Raw genomic sequence first — 15001 nt, forward strand, 5'->3', positions numbered from 1 at the left:
TGCAGAATCAACCTTGCAAATTTAACTGATATTTGCAGACCTGTAGTCATTTGTTCATACATTTAATCAAAAGTATAAGAAAATTGGCTCCTTCTGTTTTAAAAAATAACCGGGGTCTGATATTTTCTTTCAAAGTTAGGGAAAGCTCAGGAAGGGTAAGTCAGACAGTATTTTCCTTTAGGGTTACTGTTGCAAACATATTGCAAACCCACGGGAATGTCCACAAACCCATTCATGCCAAAGATCATCTGCGGTTTTACACTGAAATTTGCCCATGAGGAAACTTAGTTCTTTTGAACCTGAATGTTTTCAATTTACAGGGACAAGCAACTTCATGTGAACCCTTTTTAATAACAAAAACCCACACCACAATAGTCCTTGAAACTCTAATAAACAGGCACTATGGAAAATGATAGTGTCTTGGCTAAATATTTACACTGTCAATAGGTGTATGTGAGGACGAATCTTTTGCAGGAATTCTGTTTGGTCAAGCCCTTGCCTAGCAATAAGAAAACTGATGGGTGTTTTGGTATGTGAATTTCTCAGTGGGAGAGCTCAGTGATATCTGCCTAAAATGAATACATATGAGTGTGAGATAACGCCTTGGTTCTGTGCCCATCTCTGGCAGATTTGCACTATGTCTCAGTGCTTCAGAGTTTTATATAAATATATATATATATAACTCATGGGACTCACGAGAGCTAGAATGATACTTTTCAGAGGCTTAAACAGCTCTTAAACATTCACCTTCCTTAGAAAACCTAAATTAGGCAGAAATATATAGATTTTTATTCTCTAAAAAAAAGTGGAAGCCTTTGTATAAAACTTTACTCCAGAGCCTTACTGTAAGGTCCGTTTTTTTAAAGCCAGTTTTACCAGGTAGCCACTGGCAAACATTAGTATCCCTAGATGTATATAAAATACACACAAAGAAGTGTCAGGTTACCTTCAGTCTTAGCGCCCCTAGTTTTATGCACAAATCAGCGGCAGTGCTGGATCAGACAAATAACTCGTTGAGGTGCATCTCCTCACTCCGGCAGTGACTTCTAAGGAAGGTGAACCCGAGGTGAACACCTGAGCTTCCATTTCTAACTTTCATATGAGGAGGAGGAGAAACAATATGCAGCTCTTGAGAATTGAGTTAATTTAAAAAAAAAAAAAAAAGAGAAATATTACTTCAGGAATGCTCTAGAGCTTATAAAAGTAATCAATTTGCATATAAAATCCTTTAATGTTGATGGAAGCTCCAAGCCTGGAATGAATATGAAATATGCAGTAGTGACACTCTGGACAAAAGATCTGCAGTGCAGGAGTGTTCAAGGGGAACATTTTGTCTTAAGTAATTAATCTGCAGAAGAGATCCCCTGCTGTTGTTCTTGGTACAATGCTCTCTGTGTTTAAACATCAATCTAACTTCTGAAAAGTGAAATTTGCAAGTAATATTATTTTTAATTTTTAAACATTTTACTGGCGATTAAAGGAATCTTAGTTGTATTACAATATCCAAGTTCTTGGCTTGCTTTGGGAAAATACAAGTTTGCATGAATAAAAGCTACAAAGACTTGTATTTTTATAGCTAGAGCTTTGTTTTTTGCGTATGTTGGGGTTGTAGCGCTGAGAGATTCAACCTCATTTTTAACCATCTGTGACTATGTCCGTGGCTTGTCATAGTTTTCAGGATAATTTGCAGAAATTTGGACTATAGCTGGTTGGACTCTGGCCTCATAGAAACAACCTATTCTCAGTGCTATATATAAAATTGTATATCATAGAAGTAAAATTAACTGAATATTCATAACGTTCTGTTACTTCATAGTTATTCTGCTGCTCCTGTTTCCAAATAAAATGTGAACTGTAGTCTAAATTAACTCTAAGAGAAATAACATTTTCACAGTGTATCCCGTAGAGTTCTTCATTGATTTTTAACATGTACCACTCTTCTTCTGAAAGGTTCTTGGCATTTGGGTTGTGTACTGTATTTCAGAGGTACAGTAATTGATGTAAATAATTGTTGAAATTTAGGTGCCCTTTTGGTATCAGTAATAAGGAATCAGGATGAGTCTCCTTATTTATCTAAGATACACTGAAATGGCTATTGAACCATCAGGGCTCAGACCTAACTGACTAACATGGGATTCCAGCACCAAAATAAAAATAAATCTTTTTAATATATGTTATGGAGTGTTTAAATATTCCACAATCATTTTCTTTTTCCCTTTAGCCAAACCAACAAGTTTATCACTTCCATTGACGCCCGAGTCACCAAAGTAAGTACTAAAAAGTGCAAACATTTATAAAAGGGAGGGGGGTTCAATAGATTTTGGCTACAGCAACTCCATTTCAGCTTGTTTTTATAAATGTGCCCTGTCTTCCAGTGATCCCAAGGGTTCCCCATTTGAGAACAAGACTATTGAACAAACCTTAAGTGTGGAACTCTCTGGAACTGCAGGTGAGAAATGGGGAGTGCTGGCTCTTCCTTTAAGCATGGCTGGTGTGTATGTTTGTTCATTTTAATATACCACATGTACACAGATCTCACAGAGGTCTCTAGTAGATTGACTTCAGTGCAGTTTAGCATTGACTTTTTATCCAGTTACCTGAGAAGGAATGTGTTTGAAAATAATGGCTCCAAACGTGCACAAGAGAGCATAATTTCTGGGAAAACATGAATGAAACCATTTATCTGTTATACTTCCCCATTTCCCCATAGATTTGTGTACTGCTGAGCACGATCTTTCAAAGACAAACCCCACAGCACAGTGTAATAGATGTTACAGATGGAAAAGTTATGTCATCCAGTCTGTCTCCGGGCCGGTCTAGGGCTGTACGTGACTGCGTGTTTCAGTGCTTTGTCAATTCTAGATTAATATGTCACAAATAACAGCTTTCTCCTCTACCACTGAAAAACTATTCCATAGCTTAGAGGTAATTTTTTAAATTTGTATTCATTTTATATTCTTGCTTTCTCTTTATTTCTTCCATTAGCACACTTCACCCAACCTCCCTTTATCCTCCTCCTCCTTTCAGATCTCTGGCATTTGTACCTTTTGAAGATTTGTAGATTTTTTATTATGTGCTGGTTTAGTTCATGCATCACCGATTGCACTCATTTAATTCATCTGCTCTTCTTTCCGCTAAAGTCAATTCCTTCAGACTCAGATCTGTTTTATTGCTTTCTTCTGAACTCTGTTTTGCCTCAGTTTTCCTGAAGTGCCCAGAGCTGAGCACAAGAGCACACATTGAACTCCACCTGAGCTATTGCCAAGACTGTTTTCTTTCTCAGTTGTGTAATATTGCAAAATAAGAGATGTACTTGGCATCTATTTCTCTCAGGGTAACAGTGGATTGTAAATTATGTAGTCTCTAGCGTTTTGAGCGGCATTGCAAAATAAGTCTTCAGATACCATAAATCAGCTTGGTGCCCCTAAATTCAGTGGCAGCTTTACACAAGACCAGACCCAAGCACTAGATTTGTGTATGTACTTTGGGCTTTCACCTCCCTACAACCATCATTTCACTTTTTTAGAAACTCTTTCGTTAGTTCAGCATTAAAACATACACACTTTCTTTTGCCACGTCCTGAAAACCTGCAGTCTTAATCATTCCTCTTGTGACAAAAGGCAGCATCCTTCCAATGTGCCTTCTTTTTGCAAAACCAACACAAACATGGCAAAATTCACTGTATGCAGCAGGGTAGTCCCATTCAGTGCCAGTAGGCCTCAAGCATGAAGAAGCCTCTTTTATCATTATCGGAGAGCAGATCTGCACAAGGGTGCCCGTTTGTAAGCACACTGGTAAGTCAGTGCTTAGTGCTGCCAACTGAAAGGGGCAGATGAGGTGACTACAGCAGAGTGGTATAAGCAGCCGTAGCAAAGGGAAGGGAGCAGTGTTTTCTCCCAGCCAGAAAGTCAGCAGCCTGCTCTTCCCATCAGCTGACTAGATAGAAACTGGGAGTTAGTCTGAACCCCGGTAGTCCTCTAGTATTGCCTTCATAATGGCAATGGGAATGGTCTTCGTATTACCAAATTCATTCCACTCCATCAGCTGTGTGCAGAAGACGAAACAAAACAGCTCTGTAGTTTTCTTAGACAATATAACCAGGAGAACTAGCACATTAAAAAATGCATCAGAAGCTGTGAAACAGCACCACTGGACAAATATGTGTCATACGTTGTACTGTGAAAACATGATTTTTTTTTCCCTCTGGAAGTAAGTAGAGTCTAGCTAGAAAGTAAACTGATGATTATCAGGAAGAATAAAAGTTGGTGATGTGTGTGTGGCGGCAGAGTTGGGGCAGTGTTACCAAGCAGCATACATGATGGTGGCTCTTGGACTTCATGTTACGCTTGCTCTTGTCATCACAATGTCTGGTGAGGAAGTTTCAGGAGACTGTATTTCATCACTTGGTAGCTGTATTAATCTCTGCCTTCACATACAGTTAGATTTTATTTTTATATCCATATATGTACATAAATCTACAAAAATATGAGTGGTTGTGCATGTCTTTTAACTCATTTGTATTGCAGTAGTGTCTTGTGTCATGAGTCTGCTTGTGCTGGAAGCAGACAAGTACATAACAGAAACAACCTCAAGTACTGAAGAACTTACAGTGTATGTGAGTAAATAATGGTAGAATTGGGACCCACTTCAGTAAAAAAAAAAAAAAAAAAAAAAAAGGAAAAAAATAGTGGCAGTGGTGATTAATAATACCTAGGAGTTCTTTAGTGAGACCCTGGCAACTCCAAATTATATCCAGATAAGCGCATTGCTCATTGTCCTTATATAGGGCAGCTTGCGCTGTACAAGCGCTATTTATTATAATTTAAATAGGAGTTGCCTTGATCTCACTGCCGAATTGAAAAGACCATTAGCAGTGCTGCTCGCACTATCGAAGCACAAAGTATTTTAATATAAATAGCAGCTCCCTTGATCTCTCTGCTGAAAACAACATTGGTTCCCTCACTGATGAATTAACTATAGAGTAGAAAAATAAATAAATAAAAGCATTTCCCACATAAACCATCAATCTTCGTCACTCACCCATTTTGGATTCATGTATCTAAAGTCAAACTGAAACCGTTCTCTTGCCAATGCTATATCTTGCTTTACAACGGATTTGTTAGTAGTTGTGAATGTAACTTTGTCTTCCCCAAAACTGTCAAAATGTTGATTTGTCAAATTACAAGGAACAAATATTTTTAAAAGTGTTTTCAAACCACACATAAGAATTCTTCGAATGCACTTTAAAGAAGTGGCCTATTACAGAGGAATAAGTCCATTGCTATCTAAAATACCAACTCCTGCAGCTGATTTGTAGTGCTCTGCTAAGGAAAATGGACCAGAACATCATGATATGGAGGGTGTCCTAGGTGATGATAATGTAGTTGATGAAATTTCTGTGTAAGGCAGGTCTTTTTCTGAGTAAAAGGCTCGAAAGAGATCCTTCTCCCTTTGTTTTCCACAGCTAGCTGCATTGCCAACACCTTGCTAGGAGGCCATGGGCTTGGACCTCTCTAATGTCTTCCAGGAACACGGAATGTTTCTGTGTCTCTGGAAGACCTCTTTACTCTTTGTTACCAGTCAGGCTGAGCAGGCACCTGCAGGCTCAGGGACTAGGAGGATGACTGTGCCTCTGGAGGTGGCTGTGTTTCTCTTGGTGATCAAGGGCTCCTCAATGATTGTCTTAGACTTTCAGCTGAACTTATAAATGCCAGAAGTAAGATGGTGTGGCTCCTAAATGTTTGAAATTCATCTCTGTCTATTCTCTCAGTGTCTTTTTAAACTTTCACTCCTAAGTACTCAAAACCATCATCTAAGTGCATGAAGTGAGTTTACACGCTTAAGGCTCAGTCAGTAACTGGAAGGGTATTTCCACCCTCTTTATCTACAACAGGTGACTCGGTGAAAAGTCTTTCATTTGCACACAGATCCCTGTAATTTACCTGAGCATAAAACTCCTCACAGGTCTTTTTGGGTGCAAAATTTCATTTCTCCAAAAAGATGACAGAAAAGGCTGTATGAACACAGTCAGCTTGAATAGTGATTTGGAATTCATGAGCATCCTTGAGGATGCTTATACCCTGCTATTTGCCCACCTCTTGCTCTGTGTTACCTCTTAGTTGTCAGAACAAATACTTAAAATCTATCATATAAGAACTTCTTTGACCTCAGCGTGATTTCTGATAAAATGAGATGTGAGATGCAGAGAGTTGTCCAGAGGGAATAAAATCTAGTAAATTATTTCATATTTTCAGGCGTCTGTGTTTATTCTCTGCAGCACTGACAACAGGATTAAACTGAATACTCAACAAGCATGTAGTTTTTTATTATATGATGGCTATTTAATGTTATTATGTTTTCATGGCTTTTGCAATCTTGTGCCACAGAAAAGCTCTTCTGATTCTTTTACTGAATTGAGCTGTTATCTGGTGTTCAGTGTTTTAAGTGGCCTTAAATAATGTTTCCCTTGACAGTCAGTTTTCAAACTTAAAAAGTATAAAAGAATTAATTTTTAATGCCTCTCAAAAGCCCAGTGCACACGTAGAAAGGTTCCAGGGCTGCGTTCCCCAAAAGACACTAATTCTCAGCCCACTCAAAGCACAACAAACGTAATCAAACATTTAAATGCTAACAGTTACAGTAGAGTTTTAGAAAGATTGGTGTCTATGTAAAACAGCATTGCAAATCAGTCCTAAAAAGTCAAGATGTCACATTTTATGGAAAGACACTCCCCTACTTTCTGCTTATCATCCTAACTGAGCTAAATTAGTTACTAAGCGTGTTTAGTGGTGTTTTGGAATGTATCAAAAGTAGTTTCACTCTCCCAGAGACTTTCTTGAAAGAAGTCCCTCAGACAAGGTGGCAGAGTTGGCACACAGGCAGACACCTTTTGTTGCACAGGCACAGGGAGGACGGTGCTGCTTCGGCAGCAGTGCTGGCAAATGGATGTATGCTATTTTCAAGCACAGTATCACTGAGTGAGTTTGTAGTATATAGACAGAGCAAGGCAAAGTGCAAACATACCATTTACCGAAGCCATTCAATTAAAGAAAAGTCTCTACAAAGAAAATGGTTTTATAGCATGTCATGAAAAAATACTTGCCTTTTACTTTAAAAAGAAAAAAGACTGTTTAAGGGGGATGATTGTAGAGTACGTACCACTTCTAACAGATTTGCTGTGCAGAAGTACATAAGTGTGAGTGATGTAGAGGTACTTGTTTATTATAGAGCACATTTCAATGCAGTAATCATAAATATTGCTAAGGTTGTGCTCTGTTGAAATATGACCTACATACTCTTGATTGTTTGTGTTACGTGATTTGTCTGACACCCATTACATTCTGGGTAATGGCAGCCATTTGTTGCTGTGCACAGCAGGCTCTTTTGACAAAAGAAAATAGGCAGCAATAAAAAAGCTATAGTCTGAATTACATTCTGCACAGCGCTGCACTGCTGAGAGTTTGTGCAAGTGTGTTAACAATGCTCTGAACTGCCTCTTGTCAGCCTTCAGCCGGTAATGGCCATCTGTCCTTCCATAAATCTGTCAAAACCTGCTAAGTTCAAGAGAGAGCACAGAATATACCTTGTACTGTCAACGCTAAAATGTACACATTGGCGGAGAAATCACTGTGTATGAAATAATCCAGTGGTTATAGGATATTGTAACATTGTTGATGTGGGGTCGTAGTCCTCGGTGAAGATTACCAGCGATTAGTGTGAATATGAGCAAGTGTGCAGCCAACTGGTTTTCTCAAAGTTCATGGTTTGGAGATTGGTCATGGGACACGCTGAAGGTGGACTCCATAGCGGTGATGTAAATTCAAAACTTCACTCCCTCCTCCCCCCTCCCTTGATGGAGGTTTGTTCAAAAGTTAAATGAACATTTTCCAACTTTTATCTGTTTCTACTTGCCTGTGCACTTCCTGCTTCTGCTGAAAACCAGGAAAATAGCCAAAATGCCACGAGGAAACCCTTTCTTAGGCTGTCCTCAGCACAGTTCTGCCAGCAAGAGAAGTGCCAGTAAATTTAGCTCAGTCTGTACTTTTGCAAGGATTTTTTTGGTAGCGGGTTTTTTTTTCCCCTCCTCTAAAGATTGTTGGACTCCCTGTCAGGCTTCTGGAAATCATTGTGCTCTGTGTTTAGCTTTCTTCCTGCTGGGGCTAGCTTTAAAGAAGTGGAAATGGAAACAATATTTTATTTGGAATATTGGATTATCTCTGGGGTTTCTTTGCCAGAAATTCTTAAATATGCATGTTCATTGTGGAGTGGTTGTATTTCTGCTTCATTTTTAAAACTATATCCAAAAAATCAGTAACTAACCCTAGAGCTTCTTATGGGCTGTATAATTTCACGAGTAAAAGTGACAGTTCTAAATTTTTTATCTAGAAAACAGTCTTTGCTTACTCAAATCTGTGTTGAATCTGAGCCCAAAGTTTTAATCTGGAAATTGTTGCTGCAGAATTTTTAAGAGGACTGTTCTTTTCATTTTACCAAAAATTCATTTGTTAGTAAAATATATTTGTTAGTGAGGAGGTGGATAAGATGTGAAATACATACTGCTGACTCAAGTGAATTTTTGGGAAGGAAATAAAAATTGAAGGCTCTAATTAAAGGAAATAGATTAACAGTGATGACTTTGCACAAAAGTTTTTCCCTATTAAATTCAAATTTGAGATAACTAGAGTTTTAGGTGTCATTATCTTTGCCTCAGTTTCCCTGACTTTTGTGGCATTAGGCAAAGTCTTCGCATAGGCACGGGTAGCTCATAACCATTTTTTTCCAAATGTTCAGACAAAATCAGGCTTCTCTCTCACATCAAGTATTCATGCCTTGGTACTCCTATCTTCTTTTTTTCTGGAACAAATTCATTGCAGCTAATGCAATGGGACTCCCAGTCTCCATTTCTGCTCCTTAGGGAGCACTATGCATTGATGGACACTTTTCCTTCTTTACAGCAAAACACCATAAAACATGTTCCATTTGCATTGATCTGCTGAGCTCTGTTGCATGGTTAAAAATACAAAACAAAACTCTATAACCATGTTTGAAATACATATTTCCTGTAAATGTGTCTGCCCACTCTTTTCATTCTTGCTAAGGAAGTAATGGAAAGCTCATTGCTTGAGCTAGAAAAAGAAATCTTGGGCAGCATCAGCCTCTGGAGCACTTAAGGATGGTCTGGATTATCTAGGAGAACTCCCTAATCTCAGTCTAATTTATTAGATTTTAAGCATATATACTTCTAAATTATATTAGGGTCAATTGGATAGAAGCAAATTTTTCAAATATGACATACTAAGTACCTTCCTGAAGAGTAATTATTTCCTGAACAGTGGCTGCTGTTTGCTGCTACTCTGTCCTGGTGTCCTGCATTATCCTTTTGTAAAGTCTGAAGAAATGCTATGATTTCTACAGAATATATTGAGAGTTATATTCTACCTTTATAAAAATAATTGGAAGATGCTGCTTCAGTTCCCAGATTTTACTGGGATGGGCTATAGTCCTTCCTGCAATTTTCTCTCACCATAGTGATATAATCTATTACAGTTACATGATCAGTCCTGCTAGTTAGTGGTATCTTTACTCTTTGAATACTTACCGGTTTCATTGCAACTCTCTACTTCATGACTTTCATTTACATTTAGTTCCAAATGCAGTGGTTCATTACAGTTACAGTTGTCCTATTGTTCACTTGGATTTCAGTTGCAGAACCACATTTCAGGCAAAATGTATTAGTTATGCTTGCAAGAATGTATTATACATAGGTTAGCAACGGTTTACTAAGTTAATGAACTGTGGGGACAAAGAGTCGTTGCAGTCAAGTTGTAGAGTCGCGGTACTTCCTTGCATTCAAGGAACCGAGGTTCCTTTGGTAGCACTCATTTATTTTTCTCAGGCTTGCTTTTATTCAGGTTTTTGTCTGCTAATTTCTTTAGGTTTTTGACAGTGCCAGTCGTTTGACTTTTGATTTTTATATCAAAATCTTTTTGATTTTTAACAAAAAAGTCTTTTGGTTTTTATCTCTTGATCTCTTCTATCAAGATCTACAGAGAGAGAGGTGGATGTCATGGAGGAAGGGGAGGGGCAGAAATGATGCTGAAGATTAATGGCAGTGCATTAGTACTGTTGCTATTGTTGTTACCAGACCTTTGGTGTCTCATACTCCAAATACCCTTATTCCCAATATTAGTAATGTTAAATTAAAGTGACATACAGTGGGTCTTGCTTTGTATCTGTTTTAAAGAAGCACATGAGCCGCCTTTATAAATGTTGTATGTCTGCTTAAAAATATTCTGTTCCTCCTTTTTTCCCCCTTAGGCCTAACTCCACCTACGACCCCTCCTCATAAAGCCAACCAGGATAATCCTTTTAGGACTTCACCTAAGCTGAAGTCATCATGCAAGACTGTTGTACCACCTTCAAAAAAGCCCCGCTATAGTGAGTCTTCCGGTTCTCAAGGAAATAACCCAATCAAGAAGGGTCCAGAACAGTCTGAGCTGTACGCACAGCTTAGCAAGACTACAGTACTGTCCAGTGGACATGAGGAGAGAAAGACAAAACGGCCCAGTTTGCGGCTGTTTGGTGACCATGACTACTGTCAATCTCTGAATTCAAAATCGGAAATACACATTAAAATAGCCCAGGAACTTCAGGACTCCAGACAACTAGAATTTAAGGATTCTTCACCTGGGTGGCAGTGTCAGATTTGTTCTTCTTTAGAACAAGACCAGAATTTCAAGAAAGAGACTTTACAGACAAGTAAGCAGGGATCCCACGGTAATAACAGAAAACAGCTCCAAGACCAGGAAATTCGGGCTGAACTGAATAAGCATTTTGGTCACCCCAGCCAAGCTGTTTTTGATGAAGAAGCAGATAAGACCAGAGAACTAAGAGACAGTGATTACAGTAATGAACAATTCTCCAAACTACCTATATTTATAAATTCAGGACTAGCGATGGATGGTCTCTTTGATGACAGTGAAGATGAAAGTGATAAACTATGCTACCCTTGGGATGGGACACAAGCCTATTCATTATTTGATGTATCGCCTTCTTGCTCTTCTTTTAACTCTCCATGCAGAGATTCAATGTCTCCACCCAAATCCTTATTTTCTCAAAGATCCCAAAGGACATGCTCTAGATCAAGGTCCTTTCCACAACACAGGTCTTGTTCCCGTTCTCCATATTCCCGATCGAGATCAAGGTCGCCCTGTAGTAGATCCTCTTCAAGGTATGGTGCAGCAAATTCATGTATCATCATCGTAGTTAATAAGAAGGAAAACAGCAGAAACATAAAGCAACTTAAAGGATGGAAAGAAAAAGGCAGGAAATAACTTAATCCAGTGCAACTCATTCTATTGCTCCTGAGCCGATTAACTCTGAAGGTTATAGGGTTGCTACAGAAACACTTGTTGCCATTATCCTTTAAATTTGCCAAGTTTACACGTTTTGAGTGGAGCCAGTCAGGTCAGCGGCAGAGCAATTGGTGAGAGATGTACACAACTAACCTTTTCCATTATCTGCTAGCTACCTGGTGCCAATCTAGCTACAGTCCCTATCAGATGAAGTTGACAGTGGCTGACTCTGCTCTGTGTTAGCCTCAATAAGGAACATTACAGAAGGGTTCGGGGGGAAATCACTTGAGGCCTCTTAGTTGACTAGGAGATCGCAAACTGTCACTGGAAAATCTCACTGGTAGCTTAGAAGAAATTGAGAGTTTGGGAAAGAGGTAGAAAATGGTGTCAAAATGAATGACAGAGGTGAATGTGTTTCTTCCTGCAGATCTTGTTGCTATTATGAGTCCAGCCACTGTAGACATCGAGCATACAGAAGTTCTCCCTTATGTGCAAGATCGCGATCCAGATCACCGTACAGTCGCAGACCCAGGTAGTGCATTTTGCCTGCTTTTGGTTTGTTTTGCAGCTGGTTCTCAAGAGATAATGAAACATTCGAGAAATTGTATTACTAATTTTACATTCACAAATGCAGGTGCTTGTTTTAATGACTAAGTTATGTTTCCTAGATATGACAGCTATGAGGAATATCAGCATGAAAGGCTGAAGAGGGAAGAATACCGCAAAGAGTATGAAAAACGGGAATCTGAAAGGGCCAAACAAAGGGAGAGACAGAGGCAGAAAGCAATTGTAAGCACTGTGAAGATAACTTTCATTTTGAAATAGATTTCTGTTTCTTTTCATAGATTTCTAAAGCTAGAATGCAGACTTGACTTTCTTTTTTATAAAAGAAAAAAAATACAAAATTCTGCTTACATGTATTTCTTATTATTTCAAATTTTAGGCAAATATGTGTTTTCATAACAATTTGTGTTTTGATGTTACAATACTGATTTTTCAGGCTCTGTGAATTACAACTGTCCATGTTTTTCACAGTCAGCAGATACAAAGGGCTTACTAGAAAAAGGTTTCATCCCAGACAACAGACAATTAAAAGTGAACCAATCTATTTCTTATACAGATCTATCAGTGAACCTGCATTTTATACTATATATCACCTGCCAGAGTGCTAGTAATCAATGTCTATTTTCTATATTTCTGTTTTTCACATAAGCAATATAAGGAATCAGCTTACATACCAATCACTGGACTTTCATAGTAGCTGTAACAGAAGATGCAGATAACAAAATTCAAAACTGGGATCCAAAGGCATGAATTTAATATTTTTTTTCCTGTCTACTACTCAGTTAATTTTTAAGTTATTTTTAGCAAAATAAATAGTCTGAAGACATGATGCAATTTAAAAATGTCACTTAACACCGGCCCTTTCATAATGAATATGTATTATTTAATTATTTTGTTCATCAATGTTCTCTGTGAAACAACTGAAATACCTGAGGCGAAGGAAATACCCATTAGGGGATGAGCAGCGCTCTTGCCTGTTGTAGCAGTAGGACAGAAGAATGGCTACATAACGGACAGGTGACTTTTGCCCATTTTTAGTTCCCCATTGGCAACTGCGTGATGGTTTTGATAAATTAAATTGGGAGCTACTGTAAATCCAGACTCCTCTTCTAGTTGCTAAGCCCATTTGGTGGCTCACCTTAACATTTTCTGCTTGGTTTTCTGTGTCCTGCTCTTTCTGTTCAGTTGTACCTTCACTGCTGTACTCGCTGTGCACTGGTTCTTGCATGAACTGGTGCAGACTAGGACGCTTCATCTTTATTTCCAGATTTTCCCTTAGTGCTCTGCCCAGGGCTTGCCAAAATGAATAGGCCTTTTTTCCAGTGCCTTCAGTGGACTTTGTAGTAAAAGGTGATTTGTCACACACTCTGCAGCATTTCTCCTAATACTTACATCTACAGAACTGGGAGTGTGTAGACATTGGCAGAGACTGGTGTAGTCTACAGTAGCAAGAAGTTCTGGGAGGGAATAGACACCTTTATTTTCTGATTTTTGTCTCTGCTAGTGTTGTTCTTAGTGAGCTTCATCAGATCATTTCACTCTTCTCTGCTTCAAGTGCCCTATCTATAAAGTGCGGGTGATAGGTGTACTTCGTAAAGCATGAGATTTAGAGCTATAACATGCTCTCCTGTGCTGATCTGAAACTCAGTAAAGGCAATGGAATGATTTTGCTTGGCTTCAGACAGGGCTATATTTAAGTCAATTGTTGCAGTTAGTTTTAAAATATCTGGCTTCCACCTGCTTAGAGATGAACACTGCCTTTCAGCAATTGTAACTTACACTGGGTGTTTTCTCTTAGATCTAACACAAATTGGAGATTCAAGTAGACCTCTGTCATGGGTGTATCTTGCTACTTCTCAATTACTGTACCTTACCGGTATAAATAAACATAAATCCTGCTGAGGAGGTAGAAAATTTGATTTAGTTTAAAACAAACAAATGTTTGGCAAGTAGCTGATCAAGAGAAAAGGAAAGAAAAGAAACCTAAAAATCTCCAGATATGCTGCATCATAACTTCCTATGTTAAAAATTTTCGATGTTTCAGAACCAAGGTTGAGTTTATTTTCTTTCTAAAGTGAGCATTGTCATGATAATTATCTTCATTAATGAAATTAGTTATAAATAAACATAAATAAATCAGAACTAAAAAATAAATACCAATAAACAAAGCATGGCAAAAACTTAAAATCCAGTCACCTGTGTAAGAGCTGCAGGAGATGTAGATGAAATCCTATTAACTCCTTTATCCAAAAATCTCTCTTGAATCATACCAGTTTATTCCCCCATGCAAATAAGTAGGGGTTAGGGGACAGCAGAAAAAAGGAAGCCCTGATCCCATGAAGTATTATTTCTAGCATTCTCTGCTTCTCGTCTTACTCCTTTTGGCTTATGGATCTCTTCTGTGTCACTCTCTTCTTTCTTGAGGGACTCAACTCAACTCGTTTATTGTTCAGCCACAAGAATCTCCTCTCTCTTTCCTTGAACTGTTTCTACAGTCCCATAAATTTAGACTTCTTTGCTCTCTGCATTGGGGAATTTTTTATTTTTTTTCAGGCCTGTTCTTGTGCTGCCAGAACTGATTCATGGCCACATACCTCCAGACACTGTTTTAAAAGAGTGGCCCAAAGATCAGGCAGTACTAATGCCTCAGGGGTTGCACAGGGCAGGTGGCTTTTCTTCATGCTATGATTTCAGGAGTTAGTTGTAGAAAGGATGCACAGTGGAAAAGGAACAGAAGTTATGACTGAGCTAAAAGCCATCAGGTATTATTGGTTCAATATCTAGAATTAGTCTCCATGTGACAACAAGAGTGGGAAACCTCGGAAAAAGAAATGAGAAAAAATTTCACATGTTTTAATCTGTCAAAATCATACATGGAGCAATGCCCTCTGCTTGTGCAGACAGTGTGTATTTTCGCAGATGTGAAGACATATTGGCAGAATGCTGAAGAGGCTTGTTTTAGAAACCTGTGCTCATGTTATGTGGTGGAGGTATGTTTGAATGGCTGTCCCTTCAGTCTTGCACACACCACCTTTGCTGCAGTAGCTTCAGATTAGCTAGAAACCTGGGCTGGCATTTCCCTA

The 15001-nt window shown here is 38.6% G+C and overlaps 1 protein-coding gene across 1 annotated transcript in view; it reads left to right on the forward strand.

Annotated features, from left to right (window-relative positions):
- The window catches only part of PPARGC1A (peroxisome proliferator-activated receptor gamma, coactivator 1 alpha), a 63722-nt gene that overhangs the window by 38625 nt on the left and 10096 nt on the right, over positions 1 to 15001 (forward strand). Inside the window, exons 6-10 of the mRNA XM_009707871.1 lie at positions 2222 to 2267; positions 2376 to 2449; positions 10318 to 11230; positions 11782 to 11886; positions 12023 to 12143. Of these exons, the coding sequence (XP_009706173.1) occupies positions 2222 to 2267; positions 2376 to 2449; positions 10318 to 11230; positions 11782 to 11886; positions 12023 to 12143 (1259 nt within the window). The remainder of the gene's footprint in view (positions 1 to 2221; positions 2268 to 2375; positions 2450 to 10317; positions 11231 to 11781; positions 11887 to 12022; positions 12144 to 15001) is intronic.

The sequence above is a fragment of the Cariama cristata genome, unplaced genomic scaffold (assembly GCF_000690535.1).
Source record: "Cariama cristata isolate BGI_N322 unplaced genomic scaffold, ASM69053v1 scaffold6209, whole genome shotgun sequence".
Lineage (NCBI taxonomy): Eukaryota > Metazoa > Chordata > Aves > Cariamiformes > Cariamidae > Cariama > Cariama cristata.